The 22044-nt window shown below is 46.2% G+C and overlaps 1 protein-coding gene across 1 annotated transcript; it reads right to left on the bottom strand.

The window, feature by feature from the left end:
- Positions 1-4113: 4113 nt before the first annotated feature.
- On the bottom strand, positions 4114-21785 carry SEPT11 (septin 11). The gene is made up of 9 exons (XM_009874228.1): positions 21758-21785; positions 21375-21509; positions 17887-18082; positions 16098-16284; positions 13718-13879; positions 11892-11988; positions 9966-10134; positions 5810-5942; positions 4114-4789 (listed from the first exon to the last, which is right to left on the bottom strand). The coding sequence occupies exons 3-9, from the start codon at positions 18051-18053 to the stop codon at positions 4598-4600; spliced, it is 1107 nt and encodes a 368-aa protein (XP_009872530.1). The 5' UTR covers positions 18054-18082; positions 21375-21509; positions 21758-21785; the 3' UTR covers positions 4114-4597.
- Positions 21786-22044: the final 259 nt, after the last annotated feature.

Genomic DNA, 22044 nt, shown 5'->3' with positions numbered 1-22044 from the left:
TTCGGTAGGTAGCTACTACGCTGAACTGGAACTGTCAGAATAGGCCAGCACGTGATCATAAATCCCAGCCAGCTAGCGTGGATCAAGTCAGACAACAAAAACAGGAACTAATTTAAAGAAAAAAAAAATAATCATGCAAATGTAATGGCATGCAAGGTCAGTTAGAGTTTTGTTATCTACACACACGTACTCCCTCCCCTCCCTCTCTCCCACAGCGGGACTCGTATTGCTCCAAGGCTTTGGCTACGGAAGGAACATGGGTCGGACTAAGCTCCGGGGTTTAGCCACAGTGGGCTGTGACCACTTATTTCCTGAGGCTGGTTTTTGCAGAGCCAGGGTTGCTGCAGGCAGCCCTCCGAGCGCTCTGCAGGAGGACCCGATCCAGTCAATGACGCTCCCCCGAGCTGCTGATGTCCAGCCCTGATGCTCAGTTCAAAATTTGGGGCCGAGAATGAATTTGCTGCTGCCAGCTTTGATGACAAAAATGGATGGTATCGTTACCTCGCCCCTTCACCCACCCCTGAACTTCCAGTTGCATAGAGTCCTGTACCCAATCCTTCTTCCTTCTTGTTCCCACTGTTTTATTAGATGAGTTAATAGTTATTCATGTTAAAAAAATTGAAAAAAAAAAAGAGAAAATATAAAAAAAGAAAGAAAACAGATGGTAGAGACACATTACTGCAAAAGCAGGTGAATGCAGGAACATCCTTGGCTGGACAGGCTTTATGTGAAGCTTGCACTGCAAGTTAAAAAAAGAACAAAAAACAAAAAAGTTAGCAATAATGGAACTCAAAATGAAGGGAAAAAAAAACAAAACCAAAAAAACAAAGTCAAAGAAAGCTGGGAGAGCCAACACCAGCAACCCGCTCTGGTGGGTGGGCATGCAGATGGATTATGGAATTATAAAGAAATTAAACCCCAAGGCCAGGCTCTACTCCAGCCTGTGACAAGCAAAAGCAAAAAGAAAAACCAAGGAGGCAGAACTACTGAACAACCAACCACATCAGTCAAAATTAAAGATGTAAGCACACAGCGGTTGCTGTCCTGCAGCTTCTTTTTGTTCAGAACTTGCGTGGCTGGTGGGTACGGCTGTGGGTGTCCTGTTTGGGTTCCTCCACACCCTTGCAGAAGGCTGCGTGCTGAGCTTTTACCCAAACCAGGCCATCTCAGACCTGGGCACCACGATGCCTCCCCGCACTTGAGCACATCAGCTTTCAGACCCAAGTCAGATCCTTCAGACATCAACAAAACCCGCTTGTTACAGGGTGTCGGGCCAGGCCCTGAGAAACGTGTGAGAGCTCAGCGATCACTTTGGGACTAAGCACGGCCCATCACAGCCAGAGCAGTCACTGGACTGGAAATTGGTATGTAGAAAACTAACTAGAAAGAAGTTTTTAATCTGTTTCTCAGAAGTAGCTTGAAATAAAAAGAAACAGAGCCCAAACAGATGGTCTCGGCTTTGAGGACAAGCAAATAATCCAACAGCACATGTTGAGGCATGCATGTGGCCATCTACCAAACAACAGGCAAAGCACCAGAAGGCTATTTTCTGCTCCTAGTTGGTTGTGCCAAGTCTATTGCCAGGAACCATCTCCAGATTTGTTGAGGTTCCAGATTCGCTGAGGTTTGAAGCACAGTCCCATCCCAAAATTATGGCAGGGGCTTGGTAAGTGTGCTCAGCTCTCCATTCAGACAAGGACTTGAGGATGTGTCTATACTAGAGTCGCACAAGCGTCTGAGGTACACACATGTGTCCTGAAAAGAGCTCGCTTGTGTCATCAGGCCAGAACTGCAACAATTTTTGATGAAAAACAAATAAGCTATGGGAATCTGAGAAATGGACTACAAAGAAAAAGGTATAAAACCACAAGTTGTTTCTGTAGGAACAGTCTGAAAATCAAGAGGGCCAAATTCTCCATCATGGAGTTAGGCCAGCAACAGACTTCACCCCGAGCCTTCCCTCCAGCTTGCACAGCTGGAGGGGAGTAAGAAGTTGCCGTTGTCCAAGTCTGATCCCACTCTGACAAAGCAGCATTCCCATGAATTACTTTCTGGGAAGGCTACACGGATCATGCATGGCACGGATTTCTTCTGGCAGCTGCACAAGAACCACCACAGGCCATGTCAGTACAGAGGAAAGTCGAAAGCCTTACCTAAATAAACTCCAGCTTTTCATTAGAGCACAAGGAAGAACTTAAAGCCTTTAGAAAACCCAAGGTGTGCTACAAGGCAGAAGCATCAGCATTTCCCTTTAAAGCCTCCGTTAGTAATTCACACACTAAAGAACAATTGAAGCAGTTACAGCACCTGGTGTGGAGCGACACCGAAAGGACACACTAAAGCACGAGCATGTTCCTCACAGCTGGATTTCTGTGAATGCATCAGCAAAGCAGAAACTGTGTTTGTTACGGTCGCTAGAAATGACCACGTAACACACCCAACAACATGGTGCACGTGCCAGCCAACTTCACAGAAGCAAGTAGTAGCTAACACTGACTACCAAAAGCCACAAAACTCCCTAGACCATTATGTAATGCACTGGTCTCATACCTAGAGATGCAAAAACTGACTGCAGAGTTCCCAAAAATACTAAGCTATCGACTTTGTTTAAGAGACAATAAAAAGGGTCTTCAAAATTCGCTACTCCTTTTAGAAAACAGCTCACTGTGGCTGAACTCTCACGCGAGGTAAGATGGGGGTTTCAGCCTGTCCTACTTACAAGCATCAATTGCAGAAGGGTATTTCAGCTTGCTCGCACGTTGTTTCCGCAGTGACCCTGGTTGGCCTGTAATGATTTCTCTGCCCGAGCAGAGCATGCAGTACAGAAGCACTCTATCTATTTCAGCGGGTGCCCAAGGCCAGGTTCTCAGTTAGCATCAAGCAGCACGGCTCCATAGGAGCTACATCAATTGACAGCAGCCGAGGAACTAGCCCTGGGCCCTCCCTGCTTGCCCTGCCAGAAGCAACAAGTGACGGACATGGATCCAGCAGCAGAGACAGGGCACATGCAGCGAGTGTCAGCGTAACCTTCCAGCGTGTGAACAGACACCAGCACACACACCGTACAACAGAACCTCATGGGCTCATGCCCACAGACAGCTCAGGCCTGGCTTAAGTTCCCAGGTTAGCAAAGGAGACAGAAGTGTCTACACCACGTCCCTACGAGCATTTTGGTTCTGCCAACAGCGACAGCTTCGCGTTAATGAAGTAGGTTACTCTGCCGGTCTGTTAAGGAACGTGCCCCTGCACTATCAGCTATTAAGGGAAGCGTGGAACTGTCATTTTGGTGTGTGGGTTAAAGAAGCGTTTTCCAGTGAGATCTGCTGCATTACCATCTTCTCGGCTCTCCTGACTGCAGTTATGACTAGCGCCATGATCCCAGATGACCCAGGAAGGAATTCCACGAGTATCCCCTTACCAGGTACAGAGGAAAACCAATGGAAATCGCGACAGGAGACCTCAAAGCAGCCTCTGTTGCAGTAACCTGTCCTGCTGCTACACAAACAAGCCACGTGCCGTCTACTTTACCTCTGCAAGGTTTGTTCTGTTTTTTAAAGCACGGTGAAGTACCCAATATCACGTAATAAACGCTCCTCCACTAACAGCAAGCTCAACACAACTGTCTCCAAATACAGGCTGCGAGAAGGAGGTTACACGAATTTGGACCCCATCTAGAGCTCAAGATTTTCAGCGGAGCTCTGCAGCGACTTAACTCTGAGCCCACCTCGACGGCAACATTCCTCAAGTTTCAGCGGAAGCAGAGTTAGGCCCAAGCTGAGCACATCCAAAAATCCTGCCTCCAAATACTGAGCACGGGACAGACTCTGTCCACAGATACACTTGGTGCCTACTAACTTACTGAAGCACTGGAGGGTATAGGATTATAACTCCTAGCATACAAATATAAAATAGTAGAAAACAGTGCTATTATTGTTATGAAAAAGTATGAGTTTCTTAGCTTATGTCAACTGGATACAACCACAAATGCTATTTACCAGTAATTATGGTACCATAGTAGTTTCTTGAAAAAACAACAAAAACCCCAACACAATACAAAAACAAAAAGAAAAACCAACAAAAACAAACGCTCCAAAACTTCTATTTTCTTTAAAGCAAGCTTCCAAGTCTTGACTTTTGGCACTAGCATTTCCCATGTAAAAGTAACATGGTTGTTTTGGTTTCTAATCTACTACTTAAAACTATAAACTTAAGGAATGGGAACTGGAGATTGCTCTTGGGATAAAGAAAGGACGGGTAGAGACTCCCTTAATAATTTTGGCTCAGGCAGATAAATGTGAGGCCGGAACATCCCAGAGCTGTTCCAGAAGATGATGGACAGATCACAGGTTCCACCATTCGATTGCTCTCCCATACCAGTCAGACTTCAACATAAAATTTGAAGGTATTCTTCTAGAGAAAAATTAAGATCATGTCCCCGGCCCACCCTTTAGAAAAAAATATTTTATTTGATTGGGCTGATAAAAGCCCAGTTTCCAGTCTGGTAATGGGAAAAAGCAAATACAGACATGCAGCAAGAAATCAAAAAACAACCTCCCAAATTGTAATAAACCCTACAAAGGATGTGGGTGACATCCGCTTACTTTTTCTTGTCCTTGTCTTTCTTGGTTTGTTGAGAACCTGCCTGCTGAGCCTGTGACTGTAATAGCTGAGCTGCTGCCTTCTTCTTTTGGAAGTTGTTCAGCTCTTCCTCAAGTTCCTTCTTTTTGTCTTCCACCTTTTTCTTCTCTTCTTGGTGAGTCCTCTTTAGATGGTCAAACTTTTCATGGAGCTGCCAGGACAAAGACAACGACACTTGGACAGTAACAATACCTGAAGCGGTGCCGTTGGCACCAAGACCTCACCACATCAATAACCAATTGTTGGCCTGTCCCAAACACATATGACTACGAGAGAAAAGCGCCGCAATTAACACACGTGCTGGGAATTTAAGTTGCTGCAGGAACATGACGGGTCTCTGGACACCTTCAAACCCCCACGTTCCGCCCCTCATTGCTTCGTACCTACTGCGTTCTCTTACACTTGTGCAAAGCAAGAAAATGGGGCAATTCAGGGTGACAGACTTCTCCGGGGTTCTTCTCTGTACCCGTGTAGAAGTACATGTCCCTCCATGAGGCCCAAGAAACAACTCCCTCCCCTAGAAGGACATGCACATTTTTTTTTGCCCAGCAGCAATCGGTGCTGACCTACACCCTGGAAGCAAATCACAGTAGGGCAGCTCTCAAAGAGCTCGGTGACATCTCTACAACGATGCTGAGTGGGACTTGCTGCCCTCTAGGAAGTCCTTGTCTACTTACTGCAAGTCTCCAGAAAGGGGCAACTGCTCAAGGGCAGCACTGGCTGTACCGTAGCTGAAGATCCGCTGTAAACCAGTATTATTTGGAGTAGTAAACATATTCTTTCCTTTGTGTGGGACTGAAGAGCCGAGAGAGCGGACAGGACTCCCTCAGCATAGCGAGGCTGCCATTTCTGTGGGGTAGGTAGCCACACTGCAGCATCTCCCACTCACTCCATGGTATATATCCCCCTCCAGCTCCCCGAAACAAGGGAATGCTCTTGCTCCGTTTCACAGGCACAGAAAAGTGGCCAAAAACTTGGGTGATAAGGTTACACCACAAGTCCATGGCATGACTGGGAGCTGACTTCCCATCTGCTTCTTGAGATTGTTTTGCACAGCAAACACCTTTGAAGGCTTGATGGTGGAAGGCAGGTGCGCACATTCTCAGGGCTCTCGTTAAAAAAATCCACCCTAAACTCTCACACACAGTCCTCTGAATTCCAATATACTCACATCTTTCTCTGCTTCCTTCAATTCTGCTTCCTTCTCCTTCACTCGCATGACGAACATCTGCCTCATTTCGTCTTCCTTCTTCTGGAGTTCGCCCAGGAATTCGTTCCTCTTTGCTTCATAGGTCTCTTGGAGACTGTTAAAAAACACAGAAAAAACAGAGTTGTTTCCAAGCACAGTCATGAATTTCCAGCTTTTGGCAACCTTACCGCATTGTCCTGTCACAAACCATCGTCAGAGGTCCCTGACTACCAGAGAGGTGTGAACACCACCACCAAAGCCAGTCCTAGCTTGCTAGGTGACAGATTTGGGAAACAAATTGGCAAGAAAAACAACGAGCGTGCTGTTCAAGATCCTCTAAATCACTTAGCGGGCAGGATGACTGTCCTCAAAAATAAAAATAGTCGCTACGTAAAAATCTACGGCAACCCCTGATGCTCACCAGGCCCGTGATCCGTTTGAGTCACACCCTTCCACTTCTCGCATTGTCTGTCCTGAGTCTCTTCATCAGACGTGCACGACTCGTGTAACAGACACTGCCATACCAGAGTTCGAAATCTGGCTTTACGTAGTTCATTAAGCAAAACTAATTTTCACTACTCATTGCTAATAGATTCAGATCAGGAGCTTTATTTAGATAAAGCCACCTTGGGAGACCTCTTTCTCCTTCAGCTGTGAAAGGAGGCTAAGCCTCTGCCAACGAGCAGCAGCTTTGCTCCTCCAAATAACCACATTCCTGGATTCCTTCATTCCTTTAATTCCCCCTCTACTTCTTGGCATTTCTTTATTTCCCAAGCACTGAGATACCACAGCAAAGATCTGGGACACAAAGTATGTTGTCCACGCACCTCTGAGATTTTCGGGGCCTCTTAGGAACTCTGGACGCCAAATTCCTTTTCATTTTATTCCTTAAATGGATTTGGATACTGCAACTATAATGATAGTGTGGGAATGATAACTGTTTCCCTCAAGATGCTGTTTTGAAAATGCATTTTTAAATGAATACTCCACTGCTACCACACATATACATTGCATCCAGGTATTAATGGAACATCTTAATCCCAATTAAATCAAGATTTTGCCTTTTCTGGTGTGTAGAGGGGTTCTTGGTGTTGGGGTTTTTTTGTTGGTTTTGTTAAGTTTGGGGTTTTTTAAGGGGTAGGGTGTTGTGCCTAGGGAACAAAATTTGACAGGTTTCCTAAAGTCTTGGGTTTAACAACGCTAAATGACGGGCACTTAAACTGCCTCTTAAAATACTCCAGCTGATCACAGCAGATTGCCACACATTAAAGCAAAAATGCCGATTCTAAAACCGACAAAAATCTTTTCATGGGAGGATAGGGCGAGAGACATCTTGGCATTTTTAACTAAAGGCAGAACCAGACCACTCACAGCACACAGACATCAGGAAATCTAATCAAAACCTCCCTAAAATTCAGTATTGGATTTAATCCTCTGATTGTAGACACTGAAACTTAAATTCATAAATCCTTTTGAAGAGCCTGGCTAGAGCCTAGGAAAACCTTGAGGGCAGGTCAGCCTTGGCTGCTCAGTGAGCCAGAATTCAATGTGCAATTAGCGCCACAGTGTACTAGGGAGCAGCAGAGCCTCACGGACCGAAGCGGAAAACCCTGCGCGCTTCTAATCACACCCTGTATTGCAAACGGTTTCTTGCCAAGCTGTTTCCCAAACCAGAATGCCAGGTGATGGGCATGTGGGGAAAAGGCTGGCAGGAGCTTGCTGTTAAATTGTGCGAGTTTCAATGCTAATCCCTGCTTCAGGCTTTAAAACTTAGCACTAACGTAACGCCAGCAAGCTTAATTCTCTGTTGAAGTGACTCTGACATTCAGAGAAGCAAACTTCTCTGAGAATCTGGCACGGCAACTCCAGGCTGCATATGAAAAAACCCCACTTACCTCCCAAGGGAATAACAGTCCAAACCAACTGGGATCCCTGTAGCATCTCACAACCATGACAAAGGAATTTATTTTTTTAAGTATATTAACACATGAACCTAGATTAGAGGAGTAACTTGATTCCCCAACACACTGAAGGAAGCCCTTGCGAAAAATGCTCTTTGAAAGAAAATCTTCTGAGCAAATTAACCAGAGCAACAGAGACATCAGTCCACAACAGACACGAGGACAGAAGCCTATGGGGCACTGGTGCTCCCTCCTCACCTCCGACAAGCCGTGGGGGCTCTGCCAGCAAGGAGGGTCTCCAACACCAGCTTCCCTTTTCCACATCTCACACAAGAACCTACCCAGCACCAATGGTTTGCTGGGGTCTTCGGCCCTGCTCACCCTGGGGGTTACAAAAGGTTCCCTGCTCCCGACTGACACAAAGCAGCACTAGCGCTGCGGTCCCTGTGGCTCCCCGGGTGCGGGCAAAAGGCATGCTTTTGATCCCCGGTCCCAGACGGAAGAACAGAAAGAACCAAACCTACTGTTTTCCTCATTTTAGATATACATCAGCCTCGGCCAAACAGCTTGGGATCATGGGTTTTGTTTGTTTATTGGAGGGAGGAGGCACCCAGAGCCAAGTGTTCGGAACGAGCACGTACCAGATGGAGAAATTCTGTACATTTTCATTTCCTTTCTACTTATAGCTTGGTCAAAAGAGGCCTCGTGTACAGGAAGCAATGGAAATTCCTCAGATTCCTCAAAGGGAAGGGCTGAGCCCATCTTAAGCCAATGCTCTCCAGAAAGGAAATCCAATAAAGCTTCACACTTGGGCTTACTAACAAAACTGGGCTTGACTGATTCCAGCAGAGTTTCTGTGCTGCAAAAGAAATGCAGCTGCACAAACCCAGCAAGTCACAAATAAAACCCTGAACTGAAGCAAACATGGTGTCGTAGCACAGACTTTTCTTGGCTCACCATGAAGCCCTGTTTTCTGGAAACATGAACGCAAGACCCTTGCTCTGCCCACCTGGCTTTCCCCTTTTGAGGATCAGAGATGAACCACGTCTGTGACAACCTGCACAAGGCAGATGGACGACTGCCATCGCAGGCACCGGCACACCAATTCCCAATATGCACGTGTGTTACAGGAGTAAACCCACAATGATGCACGTGTAATTCTGACGGCCTTCCCACGGGGCAGAGAGGAGCGTGGGATGCTTCTCAGGCAGTGGGTGCAGTAACTGGGGAGAAGTTGGGGAGGAATGGGAAACAGGAAATGAAAGGAGAAAACAAACACTCCTCCTCCCAAATTCCCACACAGCTGTTGTCCCTGGCTAATGACTTGGGCTTCAGACCAATAAAGCTGTTAGACAGCACAAACTCTGTATTTAGAGAAAGCCAAACCTCGAGCATCAAACCACAGCATCCTCTTCACAGCACACCTTGCATCAGCTGTGACAAGCTCTAGGAGAGTCAACAAGAACATTTATCCCAGGATCTCGCCTTTGGTAACCAGTTGTACCTCTTCCTGCTCTGGCAGAGGGGCTGGATTAGATGACCTTTTGAGATCCCTTCCAACACCTAACATTCTGCGATTCTGTGTAACATATGAGCTATATTATACATATATATATATATTTGCAATATGCATTGCATGTATCCAAATGTATCAATTATACTTGTATAATATACTTGTATCAATTATGACTTGTAGCAGAGCAAGCTGGCAACAAAACACAGTTGAGTCTGCAGTGAAAGAAAGGAGGCACTAACACATCACCAGAATATCTGAAACTTTACAACTTGCTGACAGATTACAGGAAGGCGACTGACGGAAAGTCAGACCAAGGAATGCTCAGAGAAGGGTGCAAAGGAAACTGATACAACTTAAGCAGCAGAGTGCAGATAAATCGATGGACTCGTGGTTCGTTCTCCTAAACTTTTCAGTTGATCTGAACTGAGTCATGCATCCTGGTAACACTTTGCAGGCTCTAGAAAGCCCTGCTGCAGGGTTGTAGGCATTTTCAAAATGTTACGGCTAGACTTGGCTTTTCTCAGTAATCCAAGTCTTTCCCATGCTTCTCCTGTACAAATCCTACACCCTGAAGGTGAGATGAAAATGCACAGCCACACTTTAGGTATCAGCTGCTCTAAGAGACTATGGCTATTCCCTCTCTGGTTCCTGCAAATGTTGGCTACCCCAGCACCTCCAATCTCTCTGGTGGTACAACAAGGCCTGAGTTAGGCTCTCCTACCTGAAAGGCTTGCTGTCTGGATCTGTGTCCTTGAATCCCATCTCCTCGAGTTTGCAGCGCCTGTACAGCTCGTAGTGTCGGGTGTGCGTCTGCTCTCTCAAATCCTCCATGTTCACTCGGATCAGCATCTCTCGCAGCTTCACAAAGTCACAGTGATTTTCGTTCTCAACTGCAAAACAGACAGATCATCCACAGAGAGAACGTGAAACCCAGGAACCAGGTTCCCCCCTTCCCTGGGCCCCAGTTTAGCAAGCCTGAGAGTTGTTCAGGCGCACAAGCAGAACACAAAAAAGCCTTGCTCAACTGGGGGTGAAACCTTCCCAGAAGCACCAGTTCAAGGCCTTTCACTGGATTTGCAAGATCTCTGTGATGCCCATCTGTCACACAGCTCCTGTCTCTCCGTGTATTTCTGCACAAGCAAGGTGATGATCCATTTGCACATTAGATTTCACTTCCCACTCAAATCCACTCTAATTCCAAGTCACTAACAAGGGTGCAGACAAGAAACAAAGTCTGTTTGTGCCAGCGGTAAAAGGAAAGGTTATGAGAAGCCTCCATCAGAGAAGCTGTACCCCTTCCGTGCCAGATGACCTTCCAAAGGAGCCCTAAAACCCTGCTCCTGGCACTGAAGAGAGGCAGCACACAGAGTACAACGTGGCTTCCCGTAACTTCTATTCAGAGCAAGGTCTGGTGTGCCACCGGCAGCCCCTGGGTGATCAAGCTGTGAAGGGCCGGCAGCCAGAGGGCTGCACGCTTCAGTGCAGGCAAACAGTTTGGGTATGCTTAAAGACAAGGAAGCTTTCTCTTTAGGATGCAACAGCAAGCGGCAGGCATCTCTGCTGCACGCCTCTGGGGACCGGGCGAAGCTCTCCAGCTGCACCCCAGCAGCAGAGCAGATGTCTCTGCAAAGGGGCAGCTCAGGGCCCAATCTTGCAAGTCTCCTGCTACCCAGCAAAGGGTCTTTTCCAACCTGAATGATTCTATGAAAATCCCTGGGACTAGCCAGTCCTAGTTTGGTGGGAACATCAGTAACAGCAGCATGTGCATCAAGACCAAGATTTCTCAAACATAATGATCTTCTTGGCTAATTGTGAGTTATTCTCACTACTATCCTCTGGCGTACACAGCTGAAGACACTGAAGTCTGAAGCGGCTTTAGGGCCAGCTTGTATTAGTGAGAACATCTCCATGAGTTTTGCAGAATTGCCCTGCAAATGTCCCCTTGCAGCTTGCTGGGCCATTCCTCAGCCAGAAAAGCAGCTGAAGCCACGAGCAGACCACTGCCACCACCTCAATCCTGTTCCTCTCAGCACCGGATGGCAAAGCAAGGATCAGCCCTATCTTTGGCAGCTTCAGTACAGCCTGCATTGCAAACACAGCCCTAACCAAATTGTGCTCTCCAACAGAAAGGAGCTTTTGGCTGACTTAATGTCGGATTGTGTACTTAAGCTGCAAGTCCACAGCTCCCACTGGCAGGACAAAACATAGCCAGCAGGCAGTGCTGAATTAGTTCTGCTCCCACTTCAAGTGGAGAGGCCAGAGGACCTGCTGACCTCCTCAGAAAAGCCCCCAGCTACATGTCTGCGTTCAGACTAGTGTGCAACATCCAAACCAACCCACTCAGCTTTTCCTGTTGCTCATGCTTTTTTGCTACCAGAAAAGCTTAAGGGGCAGAGAATGGAAATTTCAGTTTTCATTTCCCAAGCCAGTTACTTAGCATGTCCTCATAATGTCACCCTGTTCTCCACCATCCTCTCCACCAAACACCCTCCCCGTCTAGATCTAGGTTGCAAAGCCCTGATTTTAAGGAGAAATCTTAGAGCTGCAACCCGGCATTCTCAAAACAGATTTTGATAAACAACATCCAGAGATCAACACCCTTTTTACCAGAGTAACATAGGTCTTATTTGTGCTTTCAGTAACATACCCTGCACAACACCCCAGGGGTACTGCCTGGCTTTTGCCATCTTATTGCCGATCTTCACTTCTTCAGTGCTGCCAACTACAGCAAAAGGAAGGTGGACCTACAAAAGGAAAGGGACAACGAGGTTAGGGATTTCCTTTGTTGCCTTGCCAAGGATTGTTTCTGAAGAAAGCTGTTTACTGTGGCAGCTGTCCTGGATTTAAGTTGCTTAAACGCCTTGGCAATTCATCTGGTGTTTTTGAAAGAGCGACAGGACAGTCTGGATGAGAAACCCGGTCAGACTTAAAGTCCAAAATTCTGGAGTCCTAAAAGTGAGAGGTACGTATCTTTAATTACAAAGCATGACTATCTTAAGCACAGAAATCACCTTACAAACTTGAACTGAATTTGAACGCTGAGGTAAAATAATGATTTTTAAAAAGTACATCCTGCCCAGGAAGGTAGGCTAAAAATTCAGGGGGTTTCTGCTGCTAGAAATAACTGCTAATACTTCCTCTCAAAAAGGGCAAAGCTGTGAACCAGGGGAAGAGCAGAGCTGACCCAGCCCTGGGCTGAGACATCTGAGTCACCAAGTTCTGCTGAGTCCCAGTCTCTCCATGGGTGTGGTGGCGACAATCTGGGATCTACTCCCAGAAATGCAGTTGCTGCCAGAAGGGAGCTCGCCTCTGCCATCAGCTCCCCCCCTACCGTAACAGCATCCAAAAGGGCTGAGCACAAACTGAGGGAGCGTGTTGGCCAAGCTCTTGTCACAGGCTGGGTGGGAGAGGAAGAGGCTGCGTGGCAGAGGAGATGTGATGAACCGGCAAGAGTTTCCCAGCCCCAGAGGAAAGAAAACACACACTGCACCCTGGCAGAGCCCTGTCCCTTCTCTGTGCCAGCTTCTCCCTGCTGAGAGAAAAATATAGACAGGGAGAAGAGCTAATAAAAAGGTTTGGAGAGGATCTCAAATCCAGCTGGATGTGACAATTGCTCATTTGCAAGGGCAGGGAAACTCACCAAAACCTTCAAGATGTATGAAAAAGACTTCATCTTGATACCTCCGTACCCTGTAAAAATGCAGATAACCTCATCCTTGCTTCTGAGTCACTTGCTTTGGGGTTGGCACATCCTTTCGTGTGTCACGTGCCTCGCTAAAGCCACCCGAGGGCCCTGTCAGCACTGCTGTGATGCACGTCGCTGCCAGAAACCTCGAGCTCAGGTCCTTCCCCTTGTGCTTCAAGTCAGGCCCACGGGAAACAGTTGTTTCCCTCTGCAAACCCCACTGAAACGATTGGCCAACCCTAGCCCTGTTTGCCCTCAAATCCCATCCTTAATGCTAGAGGAAGGGGAAGGAAAGGAAAGCCGGTGCCCTTGCCACTGATGGCCACTGGCCCTGCCAAGAGCTGGAACATCATCGACGACGCCCCTGCTCCTACCGGAAAACGAAACAAAGGCAGGAGTCAGTCACCCCCACACCAAGCAACAAGTGCTTGTCTGCGACAGGAAACCTAAACCTCAGCCCTTTGCCCTGACCACGTCGGGGTCCTGCCTCCCATCCTCTTCCTTTCTAAAAACGGGAATACCGCAACAGAGGAAGGATATGAAAAAAAGCTCAGAGAATCGTTTTTCAGACAATGAAGTGTATCAGGCCAAGCAGCCCACGTGTGGCAGGTATATCTCCAGCTCCAAGAGCCTTCCAGCCAGTCTGCTGCCTATGCTCAGATTTCAGTTTTAAAGCCAAAAAAAACCTGGGACAATATGCCCGACCACCAAGGATGGGTCCGTGCAAACCAAGGCAAGACCACCTCTCATCCCCCCAGAAAAACCAACATCAAAACAAAACAACATACACTCATCGTGGCATTTATCTCAGCCACTGTCTCTTCATCAGTCGGGAACTGGTAGATCTGGACACCGTTGCTGACCAGCTCGCTCATGATTTTACTCTTGAACTTGTGCAACTCGTTTTTCGCAATGGTGTCAGCCTTGGCAATGATGGGGATGATGTTCACCTGCAAGACAACAACAGCACCTCCACGTATAGGACTGCACGTGGTGTCACGAGGAAAGGATGGGGAGCAGCACGCATCCTGCAGCAACAGCCCTGTACGTGCCACCAGCCACCGCCCCCGTGGCAAAACATCTTCCCAGGGGCTGCCGTTGCCAGCCCCACTGCCTGAGGATTTTCAAGCAGCTGCGACAATGGCCTTAAAAAGAAGCCATAGGTAATTTGGCAGCATGCTATTTCCTGTCCTGCTCTATTCCCCTCCTCATCCGAGTTGGCTGGACAGGAAATGCTGTCAGAGATTATTAGAAGCTGTGCCAAAAAAAGGAAATGGCCATCTAAGCACTTCTCCTCCACGCCACAGCAGGCTCGGTAACTGCAAGAGACACACTCAGCCAAGCTCCTCTTGCTGGCATTTTCTTGGGTCTTCTTACTGGGCAGACAGCCACGCTGCTGTTACCCCACTGGAGGTGGAAGCAGAAGGTCACACGGAGAATGTGGATGTGTCTACACCATGGGGGAAAGCTGGCAATAATTTTGGCACGCTTCCTCCACCTGCATGTCCTCACATGCTCCCACATGCTGCTGCACTGCAGGATGAGCGCTGATTTCTAAGACAGCTCTAAGACAATCATCCAAGAGAACCACATGATGAGGTTAACATAGAAATGAAAGATTATTTACTGATTCTCTTCCCTAGACAGGCTGTTTGCAATACTGGCAGCAGGACAGCAAACAGCAACACCACCTAGAAGCCAAGGGGAGATGGCACGGTACCCTCAGTGTAGCTGAATGGATCAGTGCACAGCAAGCACCACACAAGCATCTGCTTTGCTGGGAGAAGGCAAGGATGCATTAGGAGAAGGAATCCTGCTTGCTTTCCCTTTCTGCTCCCTTCCGACAGACAATTTCTGCTTTTGATCATGCAGGATTTACTTTTCCTTGCAACAGCAGACAGGAATTGTAGTGATGATGATGCTGATATTGACCTATATGAAGAGATTTTAACTACAGTACTTGAAAATCCTCTTATATTACATTGCTTAATTCTGTTCAGAGGATGGTCTGGAGTTATTAAATCCCCCCTTGCCAAAAGACAGAATGTGAATGCCAATTAGCTCACTTAGAGTAAATCTCCATAGCACTATTTGAAGTTGAATAGAGCAGGGATCCTTCTCCATCACTGCAGAAAACTCAACAGATCAGTCACTAAGAAGTAAAGAACCATTGTCAAATTAATCTTCTGCAGAATCAGGATCCAATGAATCAAAGGTACAAGTTGGACTGATTTAAATTTGCTTAATCATGACGTAAAGAAGCACAGAGAAAGCCTAGTTTAAATACTCAGGTTTTACATTTGTACCTTTGTTATTTTCCCTAGAGGAGAAGAGATGAGATCTTCTTGCAAGTATCTAGTAAACCACCATGGTTTAAACCAAGCTCAGTTCCCACTGTTGCTAGTCACAAGGTTAACTGAAAAAGCACGTATTTATTCAGATTCTTCCTGTTTATCAGATTATCATTATAATAACACTATATTTGCCATAGAAGATCAAATCACTGTTTGTGTCTAGCTGGATGCAGTCAGAGCACGTAGACACAGCATTGAGCTGTTTTTCACTGATTAGCAAGATGACCTAAAGTGTTTCATTTGTATTTCTCATCTCATAAACACTGACCACACCACTTTTGTACAAGAACCTAATGAGTCTGTCAAACAAAGTGAAACACACATCGCAACCACGTATCGAAGTGCTAAAACTAGCAGCGTTCAACCTCTCCTTTTTCTTTATGCATTTAAGGAAGAAAACATACTTTTCTCTTTTTCAACTACTAACTGATCTTTCAGTTGCGAACAATCCTGTCACTGACTTTGGCAGAGTTAACCCACAGCAAAGCAAAAAAGAATGGTGGTCTCCTAATGCATCCTCATAAACATTTCCCTCAGACTTCTCACTTTATAGCATAGCTGGGGAGCAAGGGGCCAAGGTTCCTAACCCGAGATGGGACTAGGAGAGGAGCCCAAACTCTTAATAAATTTCTGCAGCACATGAATCAGTGAACCCATTCCAGCAGCTAGCCCAAGGTAAAGTTTTCACCCAGCATCTCAGCAATTTACCACTGCTAAAACCAGTATTTTTCTGAGCAGATTTAATTAAGTCTGCGGCAAGATCGTAAAAACACTAGCAGGGCTATGCAAAGGTCATAACATGAGCAGGAAGTACCTTACTATCGAGCTTCTTCATGGTGACCAAGTCTAGGGACTTGAGCGAGTGTCCAGTTGGTGCAATGAAATACAGGCAGGCATGAATTCTGGTGTCATGATAATTGAACAGAGATCGTTTGATCTTTAGCTCTTCTTGCAAGTAGGCTTCAAACTGCGCATCAATATATTCTACTATGGGCTTGTAGCTGGAGAGAGAAAACACGGCACAGAGAAAACCAGGGCATTCGCTGCTAGGACAGCACAGTCATCAGCCCACACTCAAGAAGCTTCATGGGTGCTCTGTACATTACAGGACAGGTGCTGCTCTTAAAACCCCCCCCACCCAACCTACAGTCTCTCCTTCACAAGTGTGTGTTTCCCTTTGGTGCACAAGGAGAGTATTCTGGAGAGATGAGCAAGGTAAGTGGCCTTCAGGTGCATGGGAACCACGTAAGGCTGCCACCCTGAAAAAGAATGTATTTTGCAGTCTCTCCAGTTGAAGTCTGAGCTGCTGCTCTGCCAGTGCCACAGGGAATCATGTGATACAAGAATATAGACACATGAGGCAGCAACCTACTCTACCTTGTCCAAAAGTTTGTGATCTTAAAAGAGGGAAGTGAGATTTACAAGGGGTTAAAAGGGACTTTTCAGGAATTGAAGCCTGTGAGCAAAGCTCAGGAAACAACTGCACCATTCATGTACTTCAAGGGAACCATCTTATTGGAGAAAAAGAGAAAAAAAAAAAAACAAAACACCAACAACTGGAACATTGTAACACACCTTCATCTGACTAACTCATTGTGCTTCTGGGAAGGAAATTTTTCTATTTGTTCCTCCGTGAATCAGGGGCACCCTCAGGACCTCCAGCACCAGGAAGCTCTGGAAGGAGGGCACTGAGACCAAGGCACCACACCCCAAAGCAGGGGCAACAGTTGCATTCTGGTGTCAGGTCAAGCAGCAAGGAAGTATCACAGAAATAAAGCATTGTAAAATGTTGCCTTAAAAGAAAAAAAAAAAACAAACCTGCAGCATTTTCCTTAAGGGATGGGAAGCAGAACCTGCTCAATCTCCATGCTAACAGGGATCTTGGGATAAATTTTTGACATGAAGTTTGCATTTCCTAAGGGCTTATGCTGTCTATCTATCTAGTGCCCTAAAGCTTTTGGTCAGCGCACACGGTGCCAGCCAGCACGCCCCTCATTTGGCAAGGTGCAGGTAAGAGCATCACAAACAACCTTCCCGGAAAGTTTAGGAAACGCATTAATTAGTGTATTAGTCATGATTACAGAATGACTAGTTTTAATCCTATGGCAAAAGTCCATATGGATGGACCGAAGGGATTATACAGGCTGTCCGGAAAATTAACTTTATGCACAAAACGTGAAAATCAGCACCCAGGTACAATGTTTAACTAACACCCACTCTGACTTGAGCATTGGCCAGTGGTGTGAGCAGGAACTACGATCCAAGTTCCAGCTACCTAAAAGATGCAATTGAACCGCAATTTGAACTCGTGCTTTCAACTATTTACATGTTTCAACTCCGGCAGAGATTTGAACTAAGTTGCACACAGACAAGGAGGACAGAAACATGTTGCACTTGTGCAGCTTAGTTGATCTGCTTGTTTTTCGCTTCAGTTTCTCATCACTTAAGACCTGTTTCATGGGGTGAATGTTGCCAGCTGCCACACCCAGACCAGCAAACACCCCCAGAACAGCGAGGGACCTACTTCCCACACAGGGTCAGGCCATTTTCATAACAGAGCACATCAGCGCAAGAATTCCTTCTCCTAACAGAAATAAATTTACCTGTCATCTTTGTTAATTTGATCGCCAAAACCAACCGTGTCGACGATAGTCAGCTTCAGACGGACGTTACTCTCCTGGAGCTCGTAACTCCGGGCTTTCAATCTCACGCCGGGCTCGTTGTGCGTCGCAGGTTCGCTTTCAAACTTGGTGTTGAACAGAGTGTCCATCAACGTTGATTTGCCGATGCCCGTCTCCCCTAAGCCAACAAATGCAATGTTAGTACAATCCTATGGCTTCTCCTCGGCTCATTCGCAGGCACATTTGCCAGGCTTAGGAGTTATTCCACTTGGGTAGCAGCGGAATTAGGCTACGTGCACACAGCTAAGCAAAATAATCGCTGCAGGAACAGATGTCTTTTGAGAGAGTCCTCATATTTATCAACCCCCAAAGACTGGACCAGGGACTCTGTGGATATTAGGAGGTGACAGCAGCTCTGGTTTCTGCTGCTGTGCTCCTCCTCAGGTCCCACCACCTGGGTCCCTGCAGCACACACTGCAGACACACCCGATCAAAGCATCATAAACTGGGGAAGTGTATCTGCACCTGAAGAGAAGATACTAAGCTGGAAAGAAGGGAGAAAAGACAAGTAAGAAAAAAATAAATAAAATAAACCCACGAGAGTTGCAAGAAAAGTTACTTAGCCATTTGTCAAGTGAGCCCCCCTCCTTAGAGAAGGTAAAGGACTCCTTCTATGATGCACCAGGAAATCCCTGCTGTTGGTAAAAGCCCGTTACTGGACTTGATACAGTGGCAGCGCACGAGAGACACATAATCATTCCTTTCCCATAGAAGTGTTTGATTCCAGCAGTCTTCAGCTGCTGCCTGTGGTTCTTACATCGCTATGACTTGACCCGTGATACAGGCTTCCTCCTGCTTGGTGGCATGAAGAGCCTCAACCTCCCAAGCAACGTCTGTATTGAGGACAGGAGGAAGCTGTTATTACTTAAGAAAGAAATACTTTATTCTCTTTTTCATAGTGTAGACTAAGTCCTAATTCTGATATAATTTTCTTTACAGAAGAAAGTTGTAAACTTTCTCAGCTCTGAGTCTGATTCCCAAGGAGACAGCTGATGCTCTACATACTTGCAAGGATTTTTTTCAGCTCTGTTTCTATCCATTTTGCAAGAGGATTGCAAAAAAAACCACCCCACCATAGTGCAACTAGCACAATGATAACGTGAGACAGAGAAATACTTTAAAAGTTTAGAAAAAATCTAAAATAGGACACTGCTTAAATACCAAATTTTAAAACTACTACAGGTTCACTGATCTCTAATGCAATTGATAGCATGGATGAAAACATTAGCTTAAATCTCATTTTAAGTTAAGTGTTTGCTTTGCAATTACGCTCCCAAACTATTACTGCTACCCACACTGTGAGCAGGGGGTGGGCTGAGGTAATGTCCTGAAGTTGCTCCAAATTCCTCCAGAATTCCCGTGTGCTGCTCTGGCATTTGTAGGTCAGGTTTATGAAGTGGTCCTATCCCACTCTTGAACACCCTAGAATTTTAAGTGAGCAATAGAAAAGTGATGCAAAAGTATCGGGTGAGAGAGGAGAGCCTGCCTCTGTGACTGCCCTCAAGCGTCTCTGACCTGTACGCAGCTCTCCTAGAACGTAAACAGCTCTCAAAATACACAAAGCTTAGACTTGGAAGATGTCAGAAAACCAGATATTTGTGTCCATAGAAACAAAAACTATTACTCTGCAACTGCCTGTTGCTCTGCTCATTTTGCTGGCTTGGACTTGGACCATTTTCATGCTAGATTCAATAAGGTAAGTGATTACTTACCACCCAGTAAAATAATTGAGCAGAGATAGGCTCCTTGCAGCATTCCTACCCTGTGAAGCCGCAGGACACGAAGAAAGCTTTTTTAAAAGTATGAGCAAACTAAAGAGGGAGAAGACAGAAAGCATATGTGATATCAGAGCTCAAAAATCTAGGCCCACATAGAGTGTAACCCACATGAAAAGATCAGTCCTAAACTGATGGCACAGACCGTTCATCTCTGAAGTGACATATTTTAGCGAGCTCCTGATGCGAACGCAGCGCTGCTGCATGCTGGGCTAGATGGGCTCTGCAGCATTTCATCCGTGCACACCACAAATACAAGTCTCACATTACAAAGTCCAAGTTAACGGCGTCCTTTTTCAAAACACATTTTTATTTTTTTTAAAAAAGGGACATTTTACTCCCTGGACAATTACGGCAATTTTAATTTGGGGCAAAACCGGTTGATCAGCACATTTTAGAAAAGAGCTGGACCAAATTGCTATGTTGATGGAGACATATCAAGTCATGCTAAGAGAGGAATATTTATTGCAAAAGAAAAAGGCAATTAATTTATGCCATTTTGATCAAAGAGCTGCCTACTAATCGTGCTGTTCCTTGCTGAATTTTAAAAGGTTTCATGCTGCTAGTAGAGTCACGTGAGGGTTGGTAGCTTGAGCGTGCAGAAGTACAACTATTCTCTTATCTCGTTCTTCGACATGCAAAGCTGCAGAGAGGAGTCTAGGTTGTTTGCCAGATTTCTTTTCAGACAGCTCAGCCAGCACTGCAGACAGAAATCTTCAACTTGCTGTAGAAAAATCACAGTCAGAGGACTGTGGGCTTTTTCCAGCTAATTAATGTAACAAATTAGAAGGGACAACACTCCCTTCTTTCAGGTTTAAACGAACAACGAATGGGAAGATGCTGTTTGTGGGCTGCTCTGCCAAACTATGAATAAATCCCACCATTCCTGTCAGTTTACAGAACCAAATGCTGGCGGCATCTCCAAGAGGTCAAAGCTGCTTTGGCTCTCTAGGGCTGAGCAGTGGATTTCCAGCAGCGTAGTATCCAGAGTATCAAGACAGCAGGTATCTCCCTACAGCCAAGAGAAGGAGTTGCTTCCCCCTATCACACCCTCTGACTCATTTGGGAAAGCATGATAACTCAGGCAACAAAATCAACTTCCAGCTCCCAGATTAAATCCAGCAGAGCACAGGTGACAGGCTTTTTTCACAAGTACATCATTTAGAGACTAAAAATGGCACCGTTTCTAACCGAAGAAACTAAGAATATAACATGAGAGGCTGGCAAAGCCTGGAAGGGAAGGAATGCAATTTACTGAGAACAGCCTCCATGCCCAACCCGAAGAAAGGCAGATTTAAGTTCACGCTTTTGGGAAGATACATTTAGTTCCCAAGTTTGCCCAGTTTCCTTACGGGTGCAGCCCTTGAGGTGAGCAGAACCACCAAACCATCAAAAGGGTAGATTTTAACAGCTAGAAATTTCCAGGTTTTGACTCAGGGGACAGAGTAGAAAAAGGAAAAGAGGGAACTAGATTTTTACCTTCAAGCAGCTCTGGGAAGAAACTGTCACTTCCTTGCCACAATGGTCCCCAGTGGCCCAGATCTTAGCCTTCCCAGGAGGGGGAAGGTGCTAATTTGAGGGTACACGTGTAGACTTTGGTGTGAACCGACCATCCAAGTGCACGGGATGACTTACCCACGCAGAGGATGTTGAAGCAGAAGCCCTGCGACGTCGACTTGTTGACCAGCTGATCGGGGAGGCTGTCAAAGCCCACATGGCCAGAGAGGGACAAGTTCCTAAGGTCATCATTCTGCGAGGCCAAGAAAAAAGGTGTTTAACAGGGTTGCAACTTAGGGAACAAGGCTGTGTCTAGTCCTGTCAGAGCTCTGTAGTGACGCAGGAGTTTGAGACACGTGGTGTTTTGTATAGTTTGCTTCCCAAATATGCCCTCCTTTTAGTTCTACCCTGCTCTCTGCTGTGTGGCTCAGGGGCTAAAACATCCCCAACCCCAAAGCACACAAACACCACCAAACTGTTTCTCCATGCCTTTGACTAACAAAACATGCCTCTGGACCAATCTGCAGCACCCAAAGATTGTTTCTGAGGCCTCAGCGCCACATATCCCTAAGATTACCCAAAGATTATTTACGCAGATGCCTGGAAGAGACACAGTGAAACAAAGCTGTGAGCAGACAAATTTCAGTTTCATTGGTCAAGCAGCTGCGTCTGCCTCCTCTGTGTTCACTGTAGAGCTCTACAGCTCTCCCAAACAGCACACAAAAAAGTGACAAAGATTGTGCTGTGGTCCCGGTTGAGATTCCAAAATGTATTCCTGATAGAAACCTGTGTAGGCAAGTAGAGCCAA

This window comes from Apaloderma vittatum, unplaced genomic scaffold (genome assembly GCF_000703405.1).
Source record: "Apaloderma vittatum isolate BGI_N311 unplaced genomic scaffold, ASM70340v1 scaffold3928, whole genome shotgun sequence".
Classification (NCBI taxonomy): Eukaryota; Metazoa; Chordata; class Aves; order Trogoniformes; family Trogonidae; genus Apaloderma; species Apaloderma vittatum.
The sequence above is the reverse complement of the archived record's forward strand: the minus strand, read 5'-3'. Positions and strand labels throughout refer to the sequence as shown.

Bases quoted from the DNA above. Each gene is read 5' to 3' on its own strand.
- SEPT11 (XM_009874228.1), bottom strand. From the start codon at position 18,053: ATGGACACTCTGTTCAACACCAAGTTTGAAAGCGAACCTGCGACGCAC. The intron at 5,943-9,965 runs GTAGGAGAGCCT...GTTTTTTAACAG, and splicing joins CCAGACAGCAAGCCTTTCAG to TCTCCAAGAGACCTATGAAG. The intron at 4,790-5,809 runs GTGAGTATATTG...TTGTCCTGGCAG, and splicing joins TGAAGGAAGCAGAGAAAGAT to CTCCATGAAAAGTTTGACCA.